The sequence below is a fragment of the Chanodichthys erythropterus genome, chromosome 4, assembly GCF_024489055.1.
Source record: "Chanodichthys erythropterus isolate Z2021 chromosome 4, ASM2448905v1, whole genome shotgun sequence".
In the NCBI taxonomy this organism is placed as follows: Eukaryota; Metazoa; Chordata; class Actinopteri; order Cypriniformes; family Xenocyprididae; genus Chanodichthys; species Chanodichthys erythropterus.
In genome coordinates this window covers 34,999,559-35,026,855 of record NC_090224.1, presented here as the reverse complement: position 1 = coordinate 35,026,855, position 27,297 = coordinate 34,999,559, and the positions used below count along the sequence as shown (strand labels likewise).

At 36.2% G+C, this 27,297-nt stretch overlaps 2 protein-coding genes across 6 annotated transcripts in view; one reads left to right on the top strand and one right to left on the bottom strand.

Moving 5' to 3' along the window:
* The window catches only part of usp24 (ubiquitin specific peptidase 24), an 83,278-nt gene extending 63,275 nt beyond the window's left edge, over nt 1-20,003 (bottom strand). For all 4 annotated transcript variants that reach the window (XM_067384819.1, XM_067384820.1, XM_067384821.1 and 1 more), the window contains exons 1-7: nt 19,486-20,003; nt 4,011-4,179; nt 3,851-3,918; nt 3,592-3,735; nt 1,864-1,986; nt 1,383-1,418; nt 1,196-1,261 (exon numbers count right to left, since the gene is read on the bottom strand). In XM_067384819.1, the coding sequence (XP_067240920.1) occupies nt 1,196-1,261; nt 1,383-1,418; nt 1,864-1,986; nt 3,592-3,735; nt 3,851-3,918; nt 4,011-4,179; nt 19,486-19,767 (888 nt within the window). In that variant the 5' untranslated portion in view covers nt 19,768-20,003. The remainder of the gene's footprint in view (nt 1-1,195; nt 1,262-1,382; nt 1,419-1,863; nt 1,987-3,591; nt 3,736-3,850; nt 3,919-4,010; nt 4,180-19,485) is intronic.
* A 367-nt stretch (nt 20,004-20,370) lies between these two features.
* On the top strand, nt 20,371-26,699 carry bloc1s2 (biogenesis of lysosomal organelles complex-1, subunit 2). 2 transcript variants are annotated; one of them, XM_067383475.1, is made up of 5 exons: nt 20,371-21,163; nt 21,497-21,613; nt 21,696-21,815; nt 22,003-22,107; nt 26,096-26,699. In XM_067383475.1, the coding sequence occupies exons 1-5, from the start codon at nt 21,013-21,015 to the stop codon at nt 26,125-26,127; spliced, it is 525 nt and encodes a 174-aa protein (XP_067239576.1). In that variant the 5' UTR covers nt 20,371-21,012; the 3' UTR covers nt 26,128-26,699. The 2 variants fall into 2 exon arrangements, with proteins under 2 accessions (XP_067239576.1, XP_067239575.1); XM_067383474.1 differs by having other exon boundaries at nt 20,377-21,172; nt 26,096-26,697.
* The last annotated feature ends 598 nt before the right edge of the window (nt 26,700-27,297 follow it).

Here is a 27,297-nt window from a genome sequence, read left to right as displayed (position 1 = left end):
AATAACCAGTCCAGCTGATATCTCGGATATCTAAGCTAATCGTCTGTGCGAACTAATGTCTGTTTTAAATATAAGGTGTGGTACAAGGTTATTATTTTGCATTTTGTTTTCATTTTAAAGTGCCCCATTATGCTTTATTTTCTTCAGATATTATCTTTCATGTCGTGTGAATGTAAAAGGAGTTTCAAAGATCAAAGTGCACGATACATTTACCAAAAGAAAGACTAATTCTGAACTGCCTGAAACGAGTCGTCAGTAATTCCAGTCTTACTGTTTTCACTTTGAATAAACTTCCAAAGAATGAGGACTCGGGCTCGAATTGATACGGCAAAACCAAAGCCATCTTCACTGTTCGTATCACAAGTGCTGAGGAAGCCTCTGGAGCTGAAATTCAGATATGGTAATGGCCGTTTTTTTTCCGACACGTGCTGTAAGCAATCGACTAATCAAAACAGACTGGGATATATGACCAATCAGAGCAGAGTAGGCTCTGGGAAAGAAGGTGTTTAGAGAGACTTTATTGAACTGTTCAGACACTGTGAGAAAAGAGGTGCAATGGATATTATGATAAAATTAAAGTGTTTTTGACCTTGAATTCATGTAAACTTGTTGTAGAAGACCTCCAAAACAAATTAAGGAACTTCTAATCCAAAAATAGCATAAAAGTGACACTTTAACACTATTTTTAAAGTTTCTTTACATTCCAGTTTAGTTTTAGTCCATTTTGGTAATGGTTTTAATAGTTGCAGTTTATTTCCAGTTTATTTTTGTTTTTGTTACACATTTATGTATTTACATGCATATTCATTTTTCATAATTGTAGCTAAGAAATTGGTTGAGGAAATAACAGAACATCAGCAAAGATTAGAATTGCATCTAAAATAAACAAGAGCTTTGAGTAAAGAAGCTGCGTGTGTGTTTACACAGAAAATCACAATTACGGGAAACAAAGTTTCAGCCATTTCATTTCTACTGCTTGATCCTCGTCAATGTAAAATGAAATGCTATGACAGTCATTTGTGTCAAGAAAGCCATAAGCCACCACAAATGTGCAACTGAGAAAGTCAGTACACAAGGGATAATTACTATAAATAATAACAACTATTGTCCCATTATTATGGACCTTGGGCGTTTGCGGTAAATATAAAGACTCCATTCTATATCAGGCATATTTAGAAAAGTGCCCCAATCTTACCCCAATCTCTATTTCTTCCTGGTTGAGCTTGCACTGAATTGCTGTGAAGCCTCCCATCTCTCCAAACTGCAGATATAAGAAAGAGTCATATTAAGAGATATTGAACACCACATAGATTTGTCTGATGTCTAATATGAGGTAATATAATATAACTCCATCCATCAGTGTTCGTGACTGAAGCTCTTACCCGATTCACTAAGTCCACCAGCCAGCCGTGAGGCTCCTGGTTCAATCAGAACACAGAACGTGTGTTAAATTCCATGCAAAAAAAAAAAGTAGTATATTCTTCACTTATGCGAGTTGTTTCTTTGCAAATGATATAATTTTATCTTCGAGAATATATTTAGAATAGCATGTTTCATGGTGTAAATGACCCTTTATTGCGTTGCAGTTAACAGGCTTTTTACTTGCAGTCATTGGCTTAAAAAAAAGTACAATTTCTTAATCATAAATTTGCAGATTTTTCATTCACTATCCTCCCATCAAACACACACACATGTGCACATACAGGTTCTTCTGAAAGGAAAAAACAACACTGCCACTATTTTCCTGACAACACACATGTAGGAATCTACAAAACCAGTTTTTCTGTCCATTAACTAGGACAGTCAAGTCAAGCGTCATGCCAAAAGCACACGTACACACCCACACATGAACGTTTACAGTACCTTCTGGTAGCTGGAGCTGGGAGACACAGCAAACATGCTGTCCTCTCCAAACACTTCCGCCCAGTTCCTCTGACAGGCCTTCATCCGATTCTTAAAGTGATACTCGTTATCGGGGTTAAAAGCCTGTCAATAAATCAACACAGGGAAACATGTTGTGAATTAAAAAAAAAATTGATATAAAATTACAAAAAAAAAAAAAAAGAAAAAAAAGAGAAATCCTGTAGTTTCATAAATATAGTCAGACACAGTGCAGACAGAAATGTGTTAAATGTCACCCATTTTTAAAATTCTGTATTGAAATTGTGTCTGAGTAGGTAGTCTTGCGTAGCCAAACCTTTAGACTGACGGATGAAGGTCTGGACTCCATCACAGCTTTCATTTGCCAAGAAACACCCAAGAGGACATCTTACTGACATGTAAAGCAACTAATAACAGTTCGCTTTGTTCCGCATCATGTTTATGGGCATGAAAATGTGAAGTCGATGTCCCTACGACAATCCTGTATAATTCATCCTGTATAATTCAACCAATCAGATGACGACTTCAAAACTCCCAAAGTGTTTGCCATTTTGTTTGCCTTATGCATCAGACGTTCAGCCAACAGTCCATGTGCGTGACATCTGAGGCGGAGACTACTGAGTCGGTAAGTGCCATAAAATTATTTGAATTGATTCAAACTGACGGAATAAAATTCAAAACTCTGATTCAATCATTTCTTTGTGCCATCAATGTTCATATATAATTCTAAACATGAAATTCGATTTTTTTTAACGTGCCATTTTGTTTTAATATTATATAAAAATAGTTTAATATTCATTACAATTCTTAAAAAAGTACATAAATATTGCATATTTTACATATCACATTTACTGTATATATTTGTATATTTAAATGCAATAAATAAATATATATTTATATTTATTTATATATATATATATATATATATATATATATATATTAATATGTATGAACTGTTACATTACTTGTTATATTGGTTAATTTTAACAAACAAATACAATAAATATATATATTTATATATGCATGTATATGTATTTAATGTATTATATTAATAAGCATGAACTGTTATTAAAATAAATTTGCATATAACATATATATTAAAGCATAAAATATTAATGATATGTATTATATGTAATACAAAATAAATACATTACTTGTTATATTGGTTCATTAAAATAAAAAAAATCAATAAATATATATATTTATACATGAATGTATATGTATGTAACGTATTATATAAATATGCAAAATGAATTATAAAAATACATTTGTATATAAAATATATATTAAAGAAAACACATTAATAATATGTATTATACATAATACAAAATAAATACATTTAAAAAAAGTAAAAAAAGTATTTTATTAACTTTGTAAAAAAAATAATTATATATATATATATATATATATATATATATATATATATATATATATATATATATATATATATATATATATATATATATATATATATATATATATATATATATAATTTTTCTTTATGTTTACTTACTATTATTTTATTGAGTCTACAAACCTACAATGACTGTTTGGTTAATTTGGCAAAAAATTATAACATTAATATTGAAAAGCAAATACATATAGATTATCAGCAAAAATATATAATTATTTTAGTTATATCATCCGGTCGTTGTCCTAGTAGAAGCTAAGCACAGTTACTAGAATGTAAAATCAAAAGGGTATGTGTACCATAGTAAGAACTCCCATGAGGCCGATGGGTATGGGATCCTGTTTGACTCTCTCCGCCACCAAATCCACCAGCAGCATCAGCATGTTATAGATGCCCTCGTGAATCTCAGTTCCCCATTTGTGAACCGCACTAGACGTCAGCAACTACAACACCATTTAACATCTGAATTATTCATCTCATCTCAACGTTTATAACAATTTCCAACAAACACCTGGTAGAGTTTATTACATGCCTGCTTATCCAAACACACACACAAACCTTTTTGAAGGCCTCAGGCATGCAGCGGTCAATGAACCTCTTACAGTTCTCATCTGCATCAGCCAGGCCTGGAGAGAGAATTCAAGATTTCAGATGTGTAATTTCTTTCTAGAGGATACAAACATCCAGACACGTATGTAAAAAAGCCATGAGGACTTACCAAGTCTGGCCAGGCAGGTGGAGGCGATGAGGCATTTGCCGAGTGATTCCTCTCTCTTGTACGGGATGGACCAGTGATCAGTGAACACTCGGCTCTCCAGCTCATACAGGTTAGTGGTGGGGAACTCCATACTGTTCCCAGAACAGTTCCCGTTCTCATCATTACTCCTCTATAAGAGAGAAAGAGAGAGATGTGTCACTTTATTAACACTTGCAATTACTCTTCGTTTTCATATATTCTTTCATTTATTTATAGCCTTTTAATGCTTTTACATAACAGGACACGTCAAGAACAAGAGACGATTGGGAAGAGATCCAATCCAAAGAGTGCTGTGCACTACCTACTGAACCAAATCTGTTGACTTTTTTTAGACAATGCTTACTCAAAATCAATTCGGAAATATTAAAAAAGAAATATTTCTGATATGTATCTCATTTCAAGAACGTGCGAGACTGACAGATGTCCTTCAATGGCTTATGTGACTTCCACATATCTCATTTTAAATTAATTTAATTCATTTTCTACGTCATCCGTTTCACATTTATAATTAACGCTGCAATCTGGAACACGGTTGCCTGAGAAACTAGCTCAGAGGCTAGCAGCACAGATTTGTTGTTGTTGAGTGGAGAGCAACGTGAAATAAGCTTGGCAGTTGATTTCTGGGGCTATTTATGTCAAATTTCCACTGCAATTATATCGCAACTTTAAAGGCCAAATATTTCAGTGGTTGTTTGGTGAGTATCAGCGTACGCGCTGTAGTAGATTACTGCTTTATGGGCTGTGGACTCTACGAACAGGAAACAGTTCTGCCAGGGGAATATTAGTATACAAGACATATGTTTGCCCTTGAGTGAGTGGAATAAGTGAATGTGCAATCAGGTCTGGAAAGACTGAGCGCAGCAACACAGAGTGAAAGTCACCTTCTCTCTTTTTGTTCCTCGGGGGAACGTCAGATGTCTGTGGCATTCCCAAGGTCAGGAAATCAGTGATTTTCTAACTCTGAGAGGGAAAACCGAGATCCGTTTTAGACCTGGGATTAGGAGTGAATGCCTCCCTGTGGGCAAGTCCTGAGTTCAAGGGTTAAATTAAGCTTCTTCTGACCTGACTGAACTTCAGCTGTTACTATTTACTTATTAAAGAGCCATTATAAAGCAGGTTTAACACTGAGCTCAAACTGAGAGCAGCGACTGTGAAAGATGCATCACAGGGCATCTGCAGGGCTTTTAAAATCAAATTTAAGGCTTTTAAGACCTTTATTAAGACCTGCAGAAATAGAATTAAATCCATATTGGGGGTGGGGGGTGTAGGTCAATGTTAATGGAAGTGGCAAGGCTACATAACGGTGAGGGTGGCACTGGCCTACTCAGACTGACGGCTAGTCCACCCAATCAAATGTCATGCATACATGACAATAATAATCACTCAAGTACATGAATATTATTTTGGCCGCAGGATTATATATTGATTATATGTCACTCAGAAAGCATGCAAAGAGCGGCCCCCTTGTAATCACTAAAAAGCTGTCACTCATCTTAGTTCATTACGATGACACAAGGAATCTCTTATTCACATATTGTCCACACTTTGTTATCATGAGAGGATTTGTAAGCGTACAGAACTCAGCACTGGGCAAAAACTTCAGCTTTGAGCGGTGAGTGGATTCTAACATCTCTGATTGTCCATTGCATTCAAGAAATCAACAGAAATGCCTATGATTGGCAACATTGCTCAATGCTGCAAAAACACGTTGTAAATAGAAACTTTTGATGCTTTCTAGAACATAAATACAGACACGAACTGGATAATATTCCAAATCACCAATATGCTATTATTACTGAAAAACTGATCCTAGACCAGCAGTTAAGAACAGCTTTTCCCTCTAAAAGCAATCAGAAGCAGCAGCAAGCAGTGATTTGAGTGAGAAAATTCTAAATTATTCTAATATATTCACTAGTTATTGTATTTATGAATGGATTTTTTTGTTTTCATGAAACGATTAGCTGACAATAAATCACATTTAACTAATCTTAATTATCAAATTATTTTTATACCATTGAGGTCCACCCTATTTCACCAAGATCCACTCACTTTAAAATTTCTGGCCTCGCCACAACCATAAAATGACTGCAAAAATCACAATTTAAACAACTTATAATATAAGTTGACAAAAACAAGTTTTATAAAATTATAAACCTTATATTTTACTTATAAACCTTTAAACTACTGTATTTTTTTAAGAAAAGGCATTAGTAAAAATCATAATTGATTATATATATATATATTCATTTAAATTATTATTATATATATTGTTAAATACTTTTGTGAATGCACATTAGCTTCTTAGCGATGTGTAAAAATATGAGTTGATCTTTGCATTCACTCTAACAATAGATGCTGTTTATGGAACAGAAGAAATATAACTCCTGTTACCTCTGTATACAAAGCAGCACTGTGCTTATCAACACTATTAGGCATTAAATAGCCTCAAAAGGTGACAAGTTAGCATGTATGATATATGAACACCATAAAGTAAACACTGGCATAATTCATCAACAGTAGATCAAAGCAATCATTTGTCATAAATGTGGGCTATTCTGTGATTGCGAACCGCTCTAAAAGTGTGAGCCTGTAGAATGCGCAGCAACGCTCACTTTTATTTTTAAATGAAATCACATTTAATTGTCATATTAAGCCATATTGCAATTCCAGGTTTTCCCAAATTTAAGACCTCTTGAAATGATAAAGACTTCTTATACCTTTTCAGATATTTAAGACTTTTTATGGCCGTAAATTTGATGAAACTACATTTACGACTTAAGAACCCGTGGGGACCCTGGTTTTATTGATTCTGAGAAGCTTCAGGCTTTGACTAGACTTCATTGTGTACTATGAATGATGACAAAGCACATTCACTCAGGAACTTCAACCAACTGACCAAGCACAATGACGTTTCTGTGTCAAAAAGTCAACTTTAAATGTCACAGGTTTTCCACAGGCAGATGTTGCAGATCATCTTCAATTTCATGTTTCAAGAACAGCCTCTTCACAACAGGTTAGACTGTTTAACAAGTGATGTGTCTCTCAATCATCAAAAATCTCAGTATTGTGCTAAATGAACCACTACATTTAAATCATAATGACATTTTATATTCTTCTGCATTCATGTTTGTGTAATGGAGGCCAGCTAGTAAAAGCTGTGTGGATAGACCTCATTCCCCTGGCCTCAACTGGTGCACTAGCGACTGACATTAGAGACTGCAGTCTTTAGTGTCCTTGTTAGGGGTCTGAGCAGGTTGAGTAGGACCTGATACATTGGTGCTGTGACCCGGGTGGGAGTGAGGTTTAGGGGGTTGAGTGTAATGGAGGCCAGCTAGTAAAAGCTGTGTGGATAGACCTCATTCCCCTGGCCTCAACTGGTGCACTAGCAACTGACATTAGACACTATGGTCTTTAGTGTCCTTGTTAGGGGGTCAGAGCAGGTTGAGTAGGACCTGATACATTGGTGCTGTGACCCGGGTGGGAGTGAGGTTTAGGGGGTTGAGTGTAATGGAGGCCAGCTAGTAAAAGCTGTGTGGATAGACCTCATTCCCCTGGCCTCAACTGGTGCACTAGCGACTGACATTAGAGACTGCAGTCTTTAGTGTCCTTGTTAGGGGTCTGAGCAGGTTGAGTAGGACCTGATACATTGGTGCCGTGACCCAGATGGGAGTGAGGTTTAGGGGGGTGAAAGTAATCGAGGCCAGCTAGTAAGAGCTGTGTGGATAGACATCATTCCCCTGGCCTCAATTTGTGCACTAGCGACTGACATTAGAGACTGCGGTCTTTAGCGTCCTTGTTAGGGTTCGGAGCAGGTTGAGTAGGACCTGATACATTTGTGCCATGACCCGGATGGGAGTGAGGTTTAGGGGGTGAGTGTAATGGAGGCCAGCTAGTAAGAGCTGTGTAGATAAACCTCATTCCCCTGGCCTCAACTGGTGCACTAACGACTGACATTACAGACTACGGTCTTTAACGTCCTTGTTAGGGATCAGAGCAGATTAAGTAGGACCTGATACATTGGTGCTGTGACCCGGGTGGGAGTGAGGTTTAGGGGGGTGAGTGTAATGGAGGCCAGCTAGTAAGAGCTGTGTAGATAAACCTCATTCTCCTGGCCCCAATTTGTGTACTAGCAACTAACGCTAGAGACCACGGTCTTTAGCGTCCTTGTTAGGGGTCAGAGTGAGTTGAGTAGGACCTGTTACATTGGTGCTGTGTCCCAGATTCAGGTTTAGGGGGGTGAGTGTAACAGAGGCCATCTAGTGAGAGCTGTGCAGGAAACCTCACTCCCCTGGCCTCAAGAGGCGCATTAGCAACTGAAGCTGGAGATTGCAATCATTAGCGTCCTTGTTAGAGCACCCGCCTCCCATGTCAGAGACCTCGGTTTGAATTTCGCTCAGGGCGGGTTGAGTAAGACCCGTTACATTTGGTCAGTGTGTATTGAATACTGTACATTTCAGTCACACTCTTTCTCATCCGTAGCAAAACTACACCAACAACAATTACCACAGGACCAGTCGTTTGTCAATAAAATACCAATCTAATCTAATAGTTTCCATTCACACAACACCATTTCAAGGTCAAACAATGTGACTACCTAGTATGTAATATCATACAAACAAAGGTAGAGATGGCTGTATAAAGGTACTATATGGAGAAAAAAAAAAGATCAAATACAAAGGAAAATATATTTTACTCAATTTAATTGAAGGTGTGACCCATATTTCGTAGAATTTTGGAGGCAAAATAAGACCACTGTCAAACTTTTTTCTCCTTCATTCTAAACTCAAAATCATGCAGATTGCTATTGAAATGACTTTTTATCCTTCCATATAGCTGTTTTGTGGCAATGTATCAGCCAGGCTTATTTTCAAATTTAGAGCAAATACTATACAAAATTAATGTACCCCAGCCCACATGTAATTTAAATGAACATTTAATTTTCTAGCATATAAAAGCAATCTTAGGTTGTCACTAATTAGCTACTATCTCCACACATTTCTAAATATTTTGAAATCCCAAAATTCATGTTCTACGCATCGTAAATCTTGCGTGTTTTATTTTTTTAATCATTATCATATTTTAATTTTACATATTTGTATTTTAAATTTAATTTTGATGTTCAATTTATACTTGCTCCTAGAAAATTACAAATATACATACCATGAAAAAATAAATGTTTTATACAGCAATTAAACATGTCCCAAATTTAAGTAACAGGGTTAAAGAAAAAAAAAAAAAAAAAATTAAGGCATAATTAAGGGGGGTGGGGGGTGACTATTAACATTTTCTGAAATTTAAGCATTGCCTTTCACTGATTTGCTGAAAAAAAAAAAAAAAAAAAAAAACATCAATACTTTTTTATCGATTCACATCCTATTTTGCACCCTATTAGTGAAATGTTCCACAACCGCTTGTTATTAAGGTCGTTGAGGTTTTCGAGTTTACAGCAGTTGTTTATGAGATCTCATTACAATCTCTGTGACAGAAACATTAGACTGTAGAAGAGCGGATTGATTTGTTAAAGATCTGTGTGTTTCTGTTGACAGAGTCTGACAGCTTCTGTGTTCAGGAGAAATAAGAAGCGCTGAGCAATGTGAGAGGGAGAGGCAGAAAGCAGAAGAGAGGCAACAGGAACAAATTACTTATTCTGTTCTCTGGTGGAGGCAACCACCACCTGCACTGTGAGGATCTCAGAAAGAGACAGAAATAGTGACCACGGAAGTCGAGCTGTGGCCTATTTTAACATTCTGATCAAATAAATGTGTTTACTAAAAATATAAAGACCATTGTATACGGTCAGAAGACTGGAAAATCTCTATTCCTATCTGAATATTTTAAGTCTGTTCTCAGGAGGAAAATATGCTAATTACAACCCACATAAAATTAATTTGCATATATTATTGTACATGTTAAAACTCTCTTGTGATCTATACTTGTCAATGGTAATTAAATTATGACAGGTTAAACTAGCTAATGACTTGTCATATATATGTCGTCATTTACAGTTGTAACTGCTGATTTCACATGAAAGTTGCCTCAGGAACTGTGAGAAAACATAATCTATGCCTTGTGACTTTAAACTGAGAAACCACAATTGCTAAGAATAGAAGGGAAGTGGTGTTTGTTGTAGGTTACCCTACTAACATGGTTACTGATTATGCCAAACCATAAAAAGGTGTTACTTTTTGGTGGCAAATAGTGGCTAATATTAGAAGCTAATATAATATAATATAATATAATATAATATAATATAATATAATATAATATAATATAATATAATATAATATAATATAATATAATATAATATAATATAATATAATATAATATAATATAATATAATATAATATAATATAATATTAGAATGATTGTCTCCGGTCTGTTGAAATGTTAGAAAATAATGCACAATGGAGGTGGTAATGCGGTGACGATGCGAAGAGGGTGTACATTATTTTCTAATAATTGAAAGGAGTTAATTATTTCACTTATATTATGGTTATCATACTTCAAGAATTTTTTTCAGATATTGTATTTCAAAACATTTCATACACATGTATTTAAACTGACTCGTCAGTTTGGGGATGTCTATATTCTGCCATGTAAACAGAGAATCCGTCATGGTGAACGTGCACCTGGCTTTTAAAGGGAATGGGAGATGACACTCTGATTGGTTTATTTCACGTTACGGCCAAAACACACCCATGACTCATTAAGAGAATAGGTACGACCCTTTTGGACCATGCACCTGCCTGGTATGCCAACCATTTTTTCTGTCGTTAAACTAACAAAAGTGGTCGGACATGCCCTAAAGTGCACCTGTGCCATGCGCTGCAGACCATGTGTTTAGATCATTAAAACAGGGCTCAGAGAGAGAGAGAAAATTACCTGAGTCTGTGCGTCTCAACAGTGTTCAGCAGCAGCGTTTCTACTAATAGCAAAACTGTAACTTTATCTGCTTCAAGAACAGCACTGTTATTACCTCGCTAGTAAGAAATCTCATGTAGCTTTTAAGTTGCTAAACTGTTTACTTTGAGTTGAAGAGAGTGGGAAAAAAAAAAAGAGTATGTGCTTTCCATAAATAAAACGTAATTTTGTGGCAAAAAAAAACATGGAAATAATTTGTTGTTTTTATCCAATTATTTGCCATATTTATTTGATTATTCAGTGTCGTTGTGGGTTTTGGATCTTTTCCTGTTGTAATGACCTTTGAAATAACTAAAATCATTTGGCGAAGTGATATGGAACTGTAATGCAGTAAATACCTGCCTGGAACTACTTTAGCCGTGCGTTTCCCTGAAAATAATTGTACAACTTAGAATGTTAGTCAACCAATCAGATTCAAGCATTCAACAGCCTCATAGTAAAATATATGTAATATAATATAATATGATATATATGTATATATTAGAAAATAATGCACACCCGTGGTGGTAATGTGGCCACGACACAAAGCCGGTCATGAAGTTGATTATTTTTCTAATAATTTTCTATTAATTCAAATAGTGGCCATTACACCTTGAGTGTGCATTATTTTCTAATTCAACGGACTGGAGTCAATTATTTCCTATAATAAATATAATATAATATAATATAATATAATATAATATAATATAATATAATATAATATAATATAATATAATATAATATAATATAATATAATATAATATAAGCTGGTAAATTTAAAATAAAAGACCAGTGAAAATCTGAACCACAAAAACAAAAAACAACAGAGGCAGAAAAAAATATTCTTATTGCGGAGCTCTATAAGCATTCTGCATACTTGTGTACTGTTCTTGAAGGTCAAGAATCCCATACAGCATAACATAAGGGTGCCACTGATTACGGAAAAAAACATTGAGCATGAAACTGAACACTTGTTATGTCCCAGTCCGCATTTCAATGCAGGATTACGTTTACTGGAGTCGATGGAGATAATAATAATTTTGCTGTGCAAACATTCTGTAACCATTTAGAAGCCTTCTAGGCCATTTTTTCAATCTGTAACATTAATATTTCGAACAATCACTGTGAATCCAGGGCTGGCGTGCTGCATGTGCAATGATCTAAAGAGAAGAGAAAAAGCCAGTGTTGTTAGGAGGCCTCTGGTCTTTGGGGCGATGTAAGGTCACATGGCACATTCCAAACTTGTTGCCATGGCATACTAATAGGCTGAGGTGTGTGCGCACAGCCTGTTGCCTGCTAAACATACAACCTCAGAGGGTTCGAACCTCCCTAGGCACAAACTAATTGCAAATTTGCTTGTATGGCATCGGTGTTTAGGTGGACTGAGGTGTTTGCCCACTACCTGGAATGCATTTCTCTTTAAGACATACCCCTAATACATCTCTGTAACTGCGCATGTGATCCTGCCAGTTGTGATTTGAGCAAGTTGTTTGTTGTTCCCCACTGCACTGCGCAGTGCTGGGTGGAGTGGCTGGGTAACTGGAGACCCTGTGTGTGTGTACCAGTACCCTCCAGACCAGGCCTGCTGGCTCTATTTATAGTCCCGTGCTTGCAACCTGTTATATGCAAGTCCAGAGGTAAACAAAGAGGCTAGGCATGTCTGAATCTTTCCAAAAAGTTCTTCATGATTGCATCACAAACATAGGGTGCTATAAAAATCCATTTTATTTACTTTTGTCCAAAATTTGCTTTATTTTCTCCTAAATTCTTCTAAAATGTTGGATTCTGTTTTAATGGTTCAATTAAATGTGAATAATCAAAACGGATGTCTAATCAATTGAATTCATAAAATTTAATGTATTAAAATTAATAATAAAAGTGTCCTATGAAATGCATTTGGTCTTTTTTCCTAAAATTCTGTGTCACCCATTAAAATTTTTCTACATTCTGTTTTATCATTTAATACAATTGTATTATCCCCCCCCCCAAAAAAAAAATTACATTTACCAGTTTAAATTAAAGCACGGACAGAAAGTGTGATATTCCTTATAAATAATGTTTTAATAAACTGTATTATTATTGTTACTTGAGAAGTACATTCTACTGTAATATATTTCTGGCATAATTTCTTTCAAGTTATTTATTTATTTTGGCAGGTTGTAGTGAAGACCTTTGAGTTCTGTGTGTATATGATGATGGTAGCTTTATCAAATGAAATGACTCTCAGGTCAGCTCTGGAGATATGGAGTTTTCTCATTGAGTGGAAATATTGCAGTGTTTATTATTATATTCTAAATGTTTGACATCCTACAACACCAGTGTGAATGTAATGTAGACTGAGTCCACTTTTAAAGTTGGCATGAACGTTGCAATTTCTCTTTTTTTTTTCCCTATGGTGACGTATATCCGAGTGAAGTGGCTCCTGAAATTAGAAGAAAAAAAAGAAAGAAAAGGGGCTTGATTTCATCTTTTGGAGATTAACTGGGTCGTTGGAAGTTGGGCGTTGCTAACAATATGGAAGCGGAAACGAGACCCACCCTCGCGCCATAGCACATGACGAGAAGAGAAGTCATTTCGAGGGGGGAGGGAAGGTAAAAGTATTTGATTAAAGATTATGATGGCACATGAATTTTAAGAAAATAATAAGTGTACAGATAAATCATTTATAATAAACACTACAATATTATATAAAAAAATAAGAATGGTCAATTTTGATTTTATAACGACTTTGAAGTCCAGTTACAGGTGAATGCTAAGACTTTTCATTCTGTTCAATTAAACATGGGTTGGCGCTCTTAACTTTGAACTCTCAAAGTGCACCATATCGATGCATTTCAATTTAAAATGTACAAAATTTTCGTGCCCCCAGACCCCCTCTAGAGGGATAGAGGTCCACCCCACAGTCTTTCAAAAATCCTCTGGGAAACACTGATCAGAATATGGTTTCCTAATAGTTTCACCACACGTCCAAAAGATAAGTCTGCCAAAAGTATTACACAACAAGCATTCAGCCTTTTTTTTTTCATCATCATCCAATGACACTTCTCAGGCAGAAGAGGCAAACCTAAGACACACAGAGAGGGGGTGACAGGAGAGAATCTAATTGTCATCTGGATTCCTTTTGTTACAGTGGCATTTCTACATGAAGCAATTACAGACAGGGCTGGAACAGAACGGCTACATAATATTTCCGTCCAGTCATCATGGCCATATGCAGGGCTCAACGCTAAGGGTCGGGCCAGTGGTACAAAATTCCGTGTGAATATGTCCGTTCAAGTGCAAGAGAACTCAATTCGGGACTTGAGCGCTGTCTGAGATGCAGCTTTTTGGGAGCGAGCTTTGGATATGTGTGCACACGAAACGTCTTATGCAGCATGCGAGTACCAAATTGAGTTCTCTTTCGTGTCTTCTTGCACTTATATTTAAATGGGAAAGGCTTAAAAGCTTGTACAAATGATAAACTTTATGATGATGCTGAACTGGCCCAATCTGGCAGTCCTTATTGTCGAGCCCTGCATCCACCTATCATGTTTAAAAAATGACTACAGGTTAAAAAGTCAAAGACAAACCGTAGTAATTACCCGAAACCAAAAGATGAACTATATTTAACATGAAATCATCTCTATAACTGCACTAATACTGCCCAATGTATGTGTGCATATGCTGGGGAATAACAACTAAAAGAAGAGATGCTTGAACCTTTCAGTGTACGCTGCAGACAGCACGTGAACACTGAATTCTGTTCACTTCCATGTCTATTTGTGCTTGAACGGACACATGCAAAATAATGCCAAAATGTCCGTCTCTGCGAGTATCCTTGTAAACACAGTTGCTTATGGCTTAGGCACAAATCCTTAGAAAACAGATGTGTTTCATTATATTGGATCCGCGCATCAGTCTTAAAGGGACAGTGGCCTAATATTCTTGCTACTTTCTGTGTCATGAATGTTATCAAACAACAAAATACAAAGAGAAAATTACTTTTGCAGCTTTAACACAGATTAATTATATTCGGTTTATACAGTGAAGACTATACTGTGTTATTTTACATTTGATTATTCATTTTCTGTACCTAAATACTAAAAAAATATAAAACACTATTTCATTTAAATCATTCATTTAAATGAACCCAATCCAATCATTCTAAAACTATTAATTCTTTCCAAACAGAACTATTCAGGTAATCTGGTGAATTTATTTAATATCGCAATATATAGCAGAAAAACTAAATATTGCAAAGTCAGTTTTTTTCCAATATCTTGCAGCCATAATATATATATATATATATTCCCCTCAAATAATGTCAGTGCTTCCCACACATGGGGTCTCATTCATGAAACACGAGCAGAACAAATTTGTGTGTAAATCGTGTGTAAAGTGGTTCTGGCGTAAATTTTCGGATTCATTAAAATGTTCGTATTTTCCAAATGTTAGTTGGTACGAAAGAAATCTACACCTGCTCCCAGCCACACGTAAATAGTGCGTTTATCATCCGTTAACGTTTTGCTCATTAATAATTTTTTTTTAATTCACCTTAATAAGGTACATATTTACACAGCATTTTGAAAAAATATTATATATAGTAATTACATACATTTTTTCTTTTTACTTTTATTGTGAGAGCCAGTAATAGCATCTGCAAACGGAGCACTTTAATCAAATAATGGATAGATTTCAATATGGTTGGGCAAACTAATGGCCCCTTATTTGTTATGGAAATTGTTTCCTATAAAATGTCCAAAATCCTTCGTTTGGTGTCATAATATGATGCCCATATATAGTTGTCAGTCGGATTTAATGGGCGGGATTTATGGTAATTGAGAATGAGCGTGCACGCGCGTCCCATTTACGACTGATTGGAATTCATTAACACACACACATTTCACTATCACTTCTGACGTTTACAAAGTATTTGTGAATCAGGAGAAGAGTTTTCGGGAAAGTCTCTTTACGCGCAAATCACTCGCATATTTACTCGTATATTTACGAATGTTTCATGAATGAGACCCATAGACTTTACTTGGGCGGGCCGCCCAGGTATATTAACGGCTGCCCAAGTATATTTGGAAACACATTTATGCTTTTATTATTTTTACTCTCTAATAGTTTTGTATCCGCCCAAGATAATGAAACCATCCGTGTTCGATTAAATAGTGGAAAATCTCCCTTGGCCTTACGCGTTTTGTACCTGCTCGTTCTGTGTGCGAGAACTGTCTACTCCTACTAACATTTCCACGTGCTCTGGAGAGATGAGGTATATATATATTTCATAAAGAGGCTGCATGTTGCAAAGTCACAAGGCGGCGCTGTTCTGCGTTCTGCACTTCCACAGGCTCGCGCAACAGTGCTTCAGGCTGCTTCAAAGTGATTCTCAATCAATGAAAAGGGCAGATTTATGCGAAAATGATGGCTAATAAACTCAAGTTGATATATTATGACAATGTCTACTTTATGGCCTTTATATAATATTTGTAAGAATCTGAAGGATCAGCCCGCATTTCAAAATAAGAGTCCTGCTGTGTTTCGAGCTTGTTTATAAATAAGTCACATGCTACTTTTTTTTTCTTTCTTCTTCTTCAGGGCATTATTGGTATTTTGATTACACAGTAAATTGTATTTAATTTGATTTTCATTTAATTTAGTCAATTATTGTAGTCTCCCCCACAGGGAGACAAGACCAAGAACATTATTTGACCTGTATTATTCATTATATAAATTTTACTAGTAAAATCTGTGTCCTGTTCGCTAAGAGAGACATTATATGAAAGCAAGGAGAACATAGGAAAAGGATAACCATTTAAATACTATAATTTTGCATAATTTACAATGCATTATAATGCATAATATTAATATTTAAATAAATGTAATAGTATGTTATGTAATTACAAATAAGTAAAAATACTCAAAAAATAAATAAATAAATAAATAAAAAAAAATACAAAAATCACACATTATTTGTTGTTTGTCACATAGTAGACCATTTTTGTGCCATGGGTTCTGGAGGATCATTCCCCCGGCTACCACTGCAAGTATATTTCAAACCTGTGGGAAGCATTGAATGTCTACCATAATAACCTAGATAGATACACTCACTATATTTGTTTTCATAGCCTTCAATCTGCACGCTGACTTATCTGATTAATTAAAGAAATAATAAACAGATTAAGCCATAAACAGACTGCATATGAAAATCAAAGCACTTCAGATATCTTCCATAATTTGCAACTGCATCATAAACTGCAGTACAAAGAGTGTGTTAAAGCTTTATTTACCCATGTGCCTCATGAAAAGAAAATGAAACATTTAGGCCTAGCCTACTTCCTAGAAAACGCAGATACACATATTGGGTATCGTCTTTCAGCCTAAAAATACAGAGATATGACTTTTGGTTTTGACACAAGAGCAGACGTTGTTGCGTGAATGTGCGTTGGAGATTAATATTTTTTAAATAAAGTGGTAAATTTAGATTTCTTTCAAACAAGGCACTGGAGTCATATGGATTACTTTAATGATGTAAATAATAAATAAATACTTTTTATTAGTAACTGGCTTGTAGTATAACTACCATTAATAAAAAGTAGATTCACTGTAGTATAACTTTGACAAGCTACAATTTTAAAAGATCATCCTCAACAGTGATAAAAACAAGACTGAAGTAATATTAACATATTCAAAGGGTTTGTGCACACACTAAAGTCAAGTCCGGACACATTGACCAACCTGGACATTTTAAATCACCGCACTTTAGTGTTCGGCTCTGACTGCGGTTGACCAACAGGTCAAAGAAGCCATGAGGGAAAACAGTGAAAGGAACACTGCAACAGTTGGGCAATAATCACAAAGCCTGATGGCCACAGACTCAAATATCAGACAACAGAATTACACAAAACTAGAGCTGTTTATCCAAATCCAGAAAAATAACCATTCAAGAGCTGTGGGAAAGCACACAAAAGTCATGCTAGTATACAGCAGCTTCTTATCAGCCTCTTTAATTTAACCCAGTAACTCATCAACATTGCAGAGTTAAAGGGTTAGTTCACCGAAAAATGTTTGTGCGCAAAAAGACAACAATAACGACTTTATTCAACAACTTCTTCTCTACCCTGTTAGCAGGGTTGCCATGTTTTCAAAACAAAACCCACCCAACTGACCCTTCGCGGAAGTTTGATTGACAAGCGATCTAACCAATCATAACGCCGAATCGAAAATCGAAAAAAAAGTTAGAAGATTAACCTCGGTAGACTTGAACTTGAAAAATGGTGTGTACTTACATCTTTCTGCATTTGAAACAACATTCCTTCTCATGTTCATTCATGTTTATTTGATAAATCTAGCCCAAATCGCGTTTCAGGGGGGTCCCCCAGTAAAAATTGCGTCCTGGGGGGGTAAAATCCATGTTCTTTGCAGGGTTCCCCTGGTAAAAATTTTAATTCCAGGGGCTAAATATCATGTTATTTGGGGTCGCATCAACCCACGGACATGAAAAACAACCCGAAGCAACAGAGTCAAAGTAGCCCAATTCCGCGGGAAAATCTGCCTGTCAGACTCATATGTAGTTCAGCGCTTCCGTATATGTCCTAACGCCGACTCATTATTGGCCGGCTCCTGCGTCAGCATCACATGCATGTGTAGTGCTGCTCACGTGAACAGCATCGGCCAATACGGAGCCGGCGTTCGGACATAGAACCTGGAAGCGCTGAACGTAAACAGCGTAAGACAATGACACAGAAGAGAAGATGTTGTTGAATACAGTTGTTATTTTTGTTTTTGTGCACAAACAGTAACAGTTCTTGTCACTTCATAAAATTAAGGTTGAACCACTGCAGTCACGTGGACTACTTTAACTATGTCTTTAGTACCTTTCTGGACCTTGAAAGTGTGGATTATTGCGGTCTATGGACATATCAAAGATTTCATCAAAAATATCTTAATTTGTGTTCTGAAGATGAACAAAGGTTTTATGGGTGTGGAACGACATGAGGGTGAATAATTAATGACAGAATTTTCATTTTTGGCTGAACTGACCCTTTAATATAGCAGATGACATGCTGATGACTAATGACATTTGATGGTTCAACGATCTGACATGTAATTATCAGCCACACGTTTCCTGTTATTGCTCAACTATTAGTAAAGACAAACACCAGTTTATTTATGCATCAGGAGGAAAAAATACTCCATTGGCTTAATGATTCACGTTCAACATGCAAATAAACCAGTAAACTCTAACAGGTCTCTGGCATTTTAAGGCAATCTACGACACCCATCCCCCAAGATCCTACAACTTCAGCATTCATTCACATGGCAGCAGAATTCATTGGTAATCTAGCTATGCATGCACAAGGATCCTAGGATTAAGACACAGTATCTTGACATGCTCGTCAGGTGTTGTATGCACACGCACAACAGGTATTCATGCATTTACAGGGGCGATAAAGGCGTGCGGCGCCTTTCCCTCCGGTTTTTGACAGCCCCGGTGGTTCCGCCTCAAGCCGCCGTGCAAATGATCACATAGACATGCGTTTCTTAATCATACCTCACTTTCCACGACGTCGTGATATGCAGGCGGAGGATCAAACCCTCCGGTGCCCGTGCGCCCGCTGTTCTCTCCGTCTCCACTGAGGCCGGAGCCCGGGGAAGTGCCGCTCTCCATCGGCTCGTAGCCGTATCCGAGTCCCGGGCTTTCGTTGGTGAGCAGCGCGACAGCCTCGTTGATATCGTTTTTGGCCAGGCGCAGGGCTTTCCGGATGGCCACCGGGTCTGGGAAACCCATGCATAACAGCGTGGTCATATGCTGCTCCTCCTCTGTCTCCATCATGGAAGTGTGTCTCTGATCGGGGCTTCAGTAAGGGGGCACATAGCACAGGCATCCGGCTGTGCATGCCGCCATGTTTACAGTCGGTGGTGCTGCTGGTATCCTGTCACGATGGATTCCCGTCACAGGCAGAGGGCAGCGGGGCTGAGAGCGGGCCACGCCAGGCCTGTGAAGCTAGCGACTCCTATGGCTAGATAGGTGGGAGTAGACTGGGATGCTTTTCAAAATAAAGGTCAAATAGAAACACGCATTCATAATAATTATTTTTTATAAATAATAACGTTTATTATTTATTGATGGGTATTATTTATTGTAATTTAGTAATATATATATATATATATATATATATATATATATATATATATATATATATATATATATATATATATATATATATATTCATTCACATGGATATATATTAATTAATAAATAAAGACGTTCATTCAACATCAGAGTGTGAATGAAAATATTCCCCTGATCCTTAATATGTGTGTAAAAACGAGTAGCATATGGCTCTGTGTATATTATATAAAATCAAAATGTATACTCAGTTGATTACTAAACTATATATTGTTATTCAGTGCTTTGGACTTGATAATATATATATATGTATATATCTTATATAAAAATAAGTAGGAATTCAAGCAAGTTACACTGTATAATACAAATGCAAATTAATAAATAAAAACGTTCATTCAACATCATAGAGTGTGAATGAAAATATTCCCCTGATCCTAAATATGTGGAAATATATATATATGAGGGCATGAATTCCAAATCTTGAATCATCATTATTTTGAAATGCATATGACCGGAAATACATCCAGTACCAGCTCATTGTTCTTTGCTTCACTCTTTTTAAATTGGCAGCGTTATCACGCAGCCCCACCCATATCTGTATATAAAACATGTGTTTTCTGTCCTATACTTTATTAATTATAACTCTTAATGACCCACATTTAGATTTCACATTTCGTATTCATGAATTGTATCTGATATGTACGACAAAAACAATATTACATACAAGTGAAATAAGAGCAACTAATAATCTTACCACTATAAAAAATATTAAATTTTTTTTTCATAAATCCTCGTCACACTTTATAAATACATTATCTTCTGTCCGTTTAGTTTTACTAGATTAAAAAAAAAAAAAGTATTCGGTTTCATTTCACTGCATTAGAAAAAAAGACGGAAACGAGAAGTCACGTGAAACTGCTTCTGGTCATGTGATCATGTGTACTGAAAATGGCAGCTACGGGGGAGGAGGCCGCAGCGATGGACAGCATCTGTAAAGCACCCGCTCCACCGACCGACCTCAACCTCACAGCCCAGCCCGAGCCCAGGAAAGATGCGGCCTCAAGCGACGCGACAGAGACCCCAAAAGTCAAAAGACCCAGTAATAACAGTGAGCTGCTTCTGTAAATAAAGCAAGTTGTGTGCAAGTCACTGTATGCTGCAAGTTCATCTATAGAGATTCTTTGCTCTACAGTGCTGCTGTTGAACATGCTGTTAAGCTAATGCAACCGGTTTGAATTGCGTTGAAGAATGCGTTTTTTGTACAGTGACTAAACTGTGTCTGTGTCTCTAAATCTATCAAGCTGACTACCTAGACTGCAATTTGTGGCATCATAGACATTTGGAAACCACTTTTAATACCCAGAAGTTCTGCCAGGGTAGGCAGCTCCCTAGGTTTCAGCAGGACATTAAAAGTGTTTGCTGTCTGTAACAGATGAAGGAGGTGTGGAGACTGCAGAGGAGGCCACTGAACCCGCCGAGCCAGATATCAACGAGCTCTGCAGAGACATGTTTGACAAAATGGCAGTTTTCTTACAGGGAGAGCTTACTGGTAATGAGAATATAATAATAATAATGAATCTGTTTGTAGACTTGCAAATGTTTGTGTGTCATTTTTTGTCCTGTTTACTCAGCCACCTGTGAGGACTACAAACTCCTCGAGAACATGAACAAACTCACCAGTCTGAAGTACATGGAGATGAAGGACATATCCATCAACATCAGCCGCAATCTGCAAGATCTCAATCAGAAATGTGAGAAATGCGGCTCTGATTATATATAAAATTAACCAACATATGTGTTTATTCATGTTGTTGATGTGACATTTAGTATTTTGCAACCACATTGTCCTATCACAGTGTTCTTTAGAGATAAAGTACACTTATGAGTGTTTTATTAACATCATTGTAACATTGAAAGTGTTTATTTTTGTGGATTTAGATGCCGGTTTGCAGCCTTATCTGGATCAGATTAACCAGATCGAGGAGCAGGTTACGGCTCTGGAGCAGGCTGCATATAAACTAGACACATATTCAAAGAAACTAGGTGAGTACAAACACCAACAAAAATACTGCAAGTTTTACGTAATATTTTATCATTATGTATTATTATGTTTATTTATGTAGACGTGTTTAATTTTGATTAAATATTTGTGAAGGACACTATTAGTCTTGTCTGGACTGTAACTTATTTTGTTTAAATGATTATCCCCTAACCTCAACATAGAGAAAATAAAGAACAAGTTGATCTTCATGATGAAAGAGTGCTGCAGTGATGTATTTTTAGCATCGCCCTGGTTCCTTCGACAAAAACTCAATAGGATTTCCCATTGGCTTTTAGATTATTGCAGAAAATGAGCTCTGTGGGCAACAAAAGTAAGATTTTTACATGTTTTGTTTATCATGATAATCTTCACAAATGGACCATATGCACGGAGCGTCCTTTAGAACTTCCGCAATAACATAAGCCAGCTGGAAAACTTCCGGTGAAATGTCTTTTGTTGCTGTGTCGAGCATCAATAATGTAATACTTAGTTTATAAACAGAATATAGTCACTTAAATAGTCAAGCCTAGCTTTAATTTAGTTATTCAAACGTAAGACGACATAAATATACATACTTAAATAAATAAAGATGTTCCTCAGTGTTCCTCCTTGGAAAAATTCAATTCAACCATCAGTTTTCACACTTTTGTGTGAAAAAACATCAACACATTGTAAATTAAAGATTTATTGTGCACTTTAGTTGGATTCATTGAATAAAATGTGAGTTTCCACAAGTGTGCTGAAATCAGTGTTTGCCTGACAGCTTCAGTCATAAATGGAGTGTGGTGCTCGTTTTGTGTCATTCATTTGCAATAAAAGTTATTGTTTTTCATGAGATTTTGTGAGCACTTCATACATCAGTTTGATAAAATGTAATTTTAAACCTAGTGATTTTATAAAGTCTAATACAGGTGCTGGTCATATAATTTGAATATCATCAAAAAGTTCATTTATTTAACTAATTTTATTCAAAAAGTGAAACTTGTATATTATATTCATTCATTAAACACAGACAGATATATTTCAAATGTTTATTTCTTTTCATTTTGATGATTATAACTGACAACTAAGGAAAATCCCAAATTCAGTGTCTCAGAAAATTTGAATATTACTTAAGACCAATACAAAGAAAGGATTTTTAGAAATCTTGGCCAACTGAAAAGTATGAACATGAAAAGTATGAGCATGTACAGCACTCAATAATAGTTGGGGCTCCTTTTGCCTGAATTACTGCAGCAATGCAGCGTGGCATGGAGTCGATCAGTCTGTGGCACTGCTCAGGTGTTATGAGAGCCCAGGTTACTCTGATAGTGGCCTTCAGCTCTTCTGCATTGTTGGGTCTGGCATATCGCATCTTCCTCTTCACAATACCCCATAGATTTTCTATGGGGTTAAGGTCAGGCGAGTTTGCTGGCCAATTAAGAACAGGGATACCATGGTCCTTAAACCAGGTACTGGTAGCTTTGGCACTGTGTGCAGGTGCCAAATCCTGTTGGAAAATGAAATCTGCATCTCCATAAAGTTGGTCAGCAGCAGGAAGCATGAAGTGCTATAAAACTTCCTGGTATACGACTGCGTTGACCTTGGACCTCATAAAACACAGTGGACCAACACCAGCAGATGACATGGCACCCCAAACCATCACTGACTGTGGAAACTTCACACTGGACCTCAAGTAACGTGGATTGTGTGCCTCTCCTCTCTTCCTCCAGACTCTGGGACCCTGATTTCCAAAGGAAATGCAAAATTTACTTTCATCAGAGAACATAACTTTGGACCACTCAGCAGCAGTCAAGTCCTTTTTGTCTTCTGACGCTGTCTGTTGTTCAAGAGTGGCTTGACACAAGGAATGCGACAGCTGAAACCCACGTCTGGCATATGTCTGTGCGTAGTGGTTCTTGAAGCTCTGACTCCAGCTGCAGTCCACTCTTTGTGAATCTCCCCCACATTTTTGAATGGGTTTTGTTTCACAATCCTCTCCAGGGTGCGGTTATCCCTATTGCTTGTACACTTTTTTTCTACCACATCTTTTCCTTCCCTTCGCCTCTCTATTAATGTGCTTGGACACAGAGCTCTGTGAACAGCCAGCCTCTTTTGCAATGACCTTTTGTGTCTTGCCCTCCTTGTGAAAGGTGTCAATGGTCGTCTTTTAGAGACCATTTAAAGGCCTTTGCAGGTGTTTTGAGTTAATTAGCTGATTAGAGTGTGGCACCAGGTGTCTTCAAAATTGAACCTTTTCACAATATTCAAATTTTCTGAGATACTGAATTTGAGATTTTCCTTAGTTGTCATTTATAATCCTCAAAATGAAAAGATATAAACATTTGTAATATATCAGTCTGTGTGTAATGAATGAATATAATATACAAGTTTCACATTTTGAATGGAGTTAGTGAAATAAATCAACTTTTTGATGATATTCTAATTATACGACCAGCACCTGTATTTATTCAAAAACGAAACCGTGAAAAACTATTACAGGAAATTAATATAAGCACAAATAAATGCTACTCTGCTGCCATCTGCTGGTTATAGTGGTAATATATTTTTGTTTTTAAATAAAAGTGTTTTCTATCAAATGTTGGATTTCCTAAATCTTAATGTTCGGTTTTCCAAATGGGAACAATCTCAGATGGATGGACAAATAATGTTTTTGGTCATCACATTAAAAATAACAGAAGTGATGGAAAAATGTTGTGTGTGCTTGTCTTATTGCAGACACCATTTCTTCTTCAAACGTTCCAATTAGCTTCAAGTCTTTATTGCAATCAATAAAACTGGTTTATTGGCAAATTAGGCAAGTGTGATAACTGCATTAAAATATAAATACAACATTAACAAGTCAACCATTGATAGTTTTGTGTCGATGTACAGAGAGTACAGAATGAAAGCTAACAATTCACCGAAAATGACCAAGCTGGCTTAATGACAACCAGGAAGTAACTGTGCAGATGGTCAACTAATTCAACTTTTATGAATTTTGAAGCTTAAGTACAATCAGCAGTAGTAAAAAGCTAAACCTAGGCTATAAACGAAACACACTTCAGTGTCACCATCACTACACTTCTGTCAACTCTTTCAGTCTTCCATTAAATACATTTTCCCTGAAAGATTGAGTTAAAATAGTTTACAAAAACATGATTATAAACACAAGGAGGCTGTGAAAGAGGACCAGTGAGTGAGTTTATTTGTTCAGCTGATGAAGTTTAATGTCCCCGACAACCTCTTCAGTCCCATTGAGCCACTTATGAGCAAACGCCTTTTTCAAGACAAGTACAAGCTGTAAAAAAAAATAATAATAATAAAAAAAAATCACAATGGGGTTATACTGATGTATTTTACGTCATAGAATAAAACATTCAAATATCTTGTTTGATATGGCTTGTGTTCACCACAGACCTTATTTCAGCCATTTAACCAAAAACCCATTTGGGATGATGGAACTGGAAGTGCTAAAATGCTACAAAAATATGTCTTCTCTGCTGCACTCAACATCATCTGATGAAACTAGTTCATCTCCTATCACAATCAATAGAGCTGTGTACTCTGTAGGCGTCCACTGAGATGACACACACCCCATTTCTGTTTTAAACAGCTGTGCAGCTGCTTTAATTACCATTGAACTTTTGCAGCTCAACTAAAATCCAGTTATTTACAAATATCATATGTACTGATTGCAAAGAACTGTATTTATCATTCAGAGCCAGCTTATGATGTTTATCTACTAATTTTATGAAATTTGATGACCGATATAGTAAAACCCAAGATGTAGTAACTAGACTTAATAAATGAAACACCCTGAATTAATTGCTGAAGAGTTGATAGGTAACTGATTAAATGGACACTAGATGGCGCTATTAGACCAAAAAAGACGCTCCTGCTCCTCTTCTGTTACAGTAGTTTTAAGATTAATATAACGCTCAGATGTGCAGCTTTCAGTATTTTGTATTTCAATTGTATAATAACTTCTTTTTTTGTGTTTATTCACAGAGGCCAAGTTTAAGAAACTGGAGAAACGGTGAAAATGGCCTTCAGTATAGTCATCCTCAAAATGTTACTCAGAGAGTGTTTGTTTTATGCACTAAACAATCTTCAGAAAGATATCACACACACACACAAATGTATGATACACACTATGGCATATTCATAATTTCTAGACTGTGCAGCAAGTAGCATTAATTCCCATATTGAATGCTCATTTATTGATCATTATATACTTTGGTTTTGGAAAATCGGGCAAGACTGCAGAGAGCAGGAGTATAAAGTTTGACATGCGTTCATACTGACTCCTGATCTTAAAAAACATATTTAAGATTTCAAAAAGCATGGATACAGATAAACCTGTACAGTGTATTTAAAAGTGCTTGTTATATGTTGTTAAAGACTATTTTACCTTTTTTTTTTTTTTTTTTTCTGTTTGAGTGACTTAATGACTTTTTTGTATGTTTGCAGTTAGAAAGGCGAATGTTTTGTTAAACATTTGTATTACTGTTTAATTATTTTCAAAATCTTAACTAACCTAACTAAAATGTCAATTTGTGAGCTTTTGGAATAAAAAAAAAAGTGATTATTACATATTTCACAATTTTTCTCCATCCATTTGACATTTCTCCAAACTTAAAGGTGCCATCGAATGAAAAATTTAATTTACCTTGGCATAGTTAAATAACAAGAGTTCAGTACATGGAAAAGACATACAGTGAGTCTCAAACTCCATTGTTTCCTCCTTCTTATATAAATCTCATTTGTTTAAAAGACCTCCGAAGAACAGGCGAAACTCAACACCAGGGTCATTAATATGTACGCCCCCCAATATTTGCATATGCCAGCTCATGTTCAAGGCATTACACAAGGGCAGCCAGTATTAACGTCTGGATGTGCACAGCTGAATCATCAGACTAGGTAAGCAAGCAAGGACAATACTGAAAAATGGGAGATGGAGCAATAATAACTGACATGATCCATGATAACATGATATTTTTAGTGATCTTTGTAAATTGTCTTTCTAAATGTTTCGTTAGCATGTTGCGAATGTACTGTTAAATGTGGTTAAAGTTACCATCGTTTCTTACTGTATTCACGAAGACAAGAGCCGTCACTATTTTCATTTTTAAACACTTGCATTCTGTATAATTCATAAACATTCTTTGTAAATCTCTCCAACAGTGTAGCATTAGCCTGTTAGCCACAGA

What these genes read in the sequence shown, in the direction of transcription:
- bloc1s2 (XM_067383474.1), top strand. Translation starts at nt 21,013, where the DNA reads ATGGCAGCTACGGGGGAGGAGGCCGCAGCGATGGACAGCATCTGTAAA. An exon ending in CAAAAGACCCAGTAATAACA is followed by an intron (nt 21,173 to 21,496) that starts GTGAGCTGCTTC and finishes TGTCTGTAACAG; the next exon opens with ATGAAGGAGGTGTGGAGACT. An exon ending in CACATATTCAAAGAAACTAG is followed by an intron (nt 22,108 to 26,095) that starts GTGAGTACAAAC and finishes GTTTATTCACAG; the next exon opens with AGGCCAAGTTTAAGAAACTG.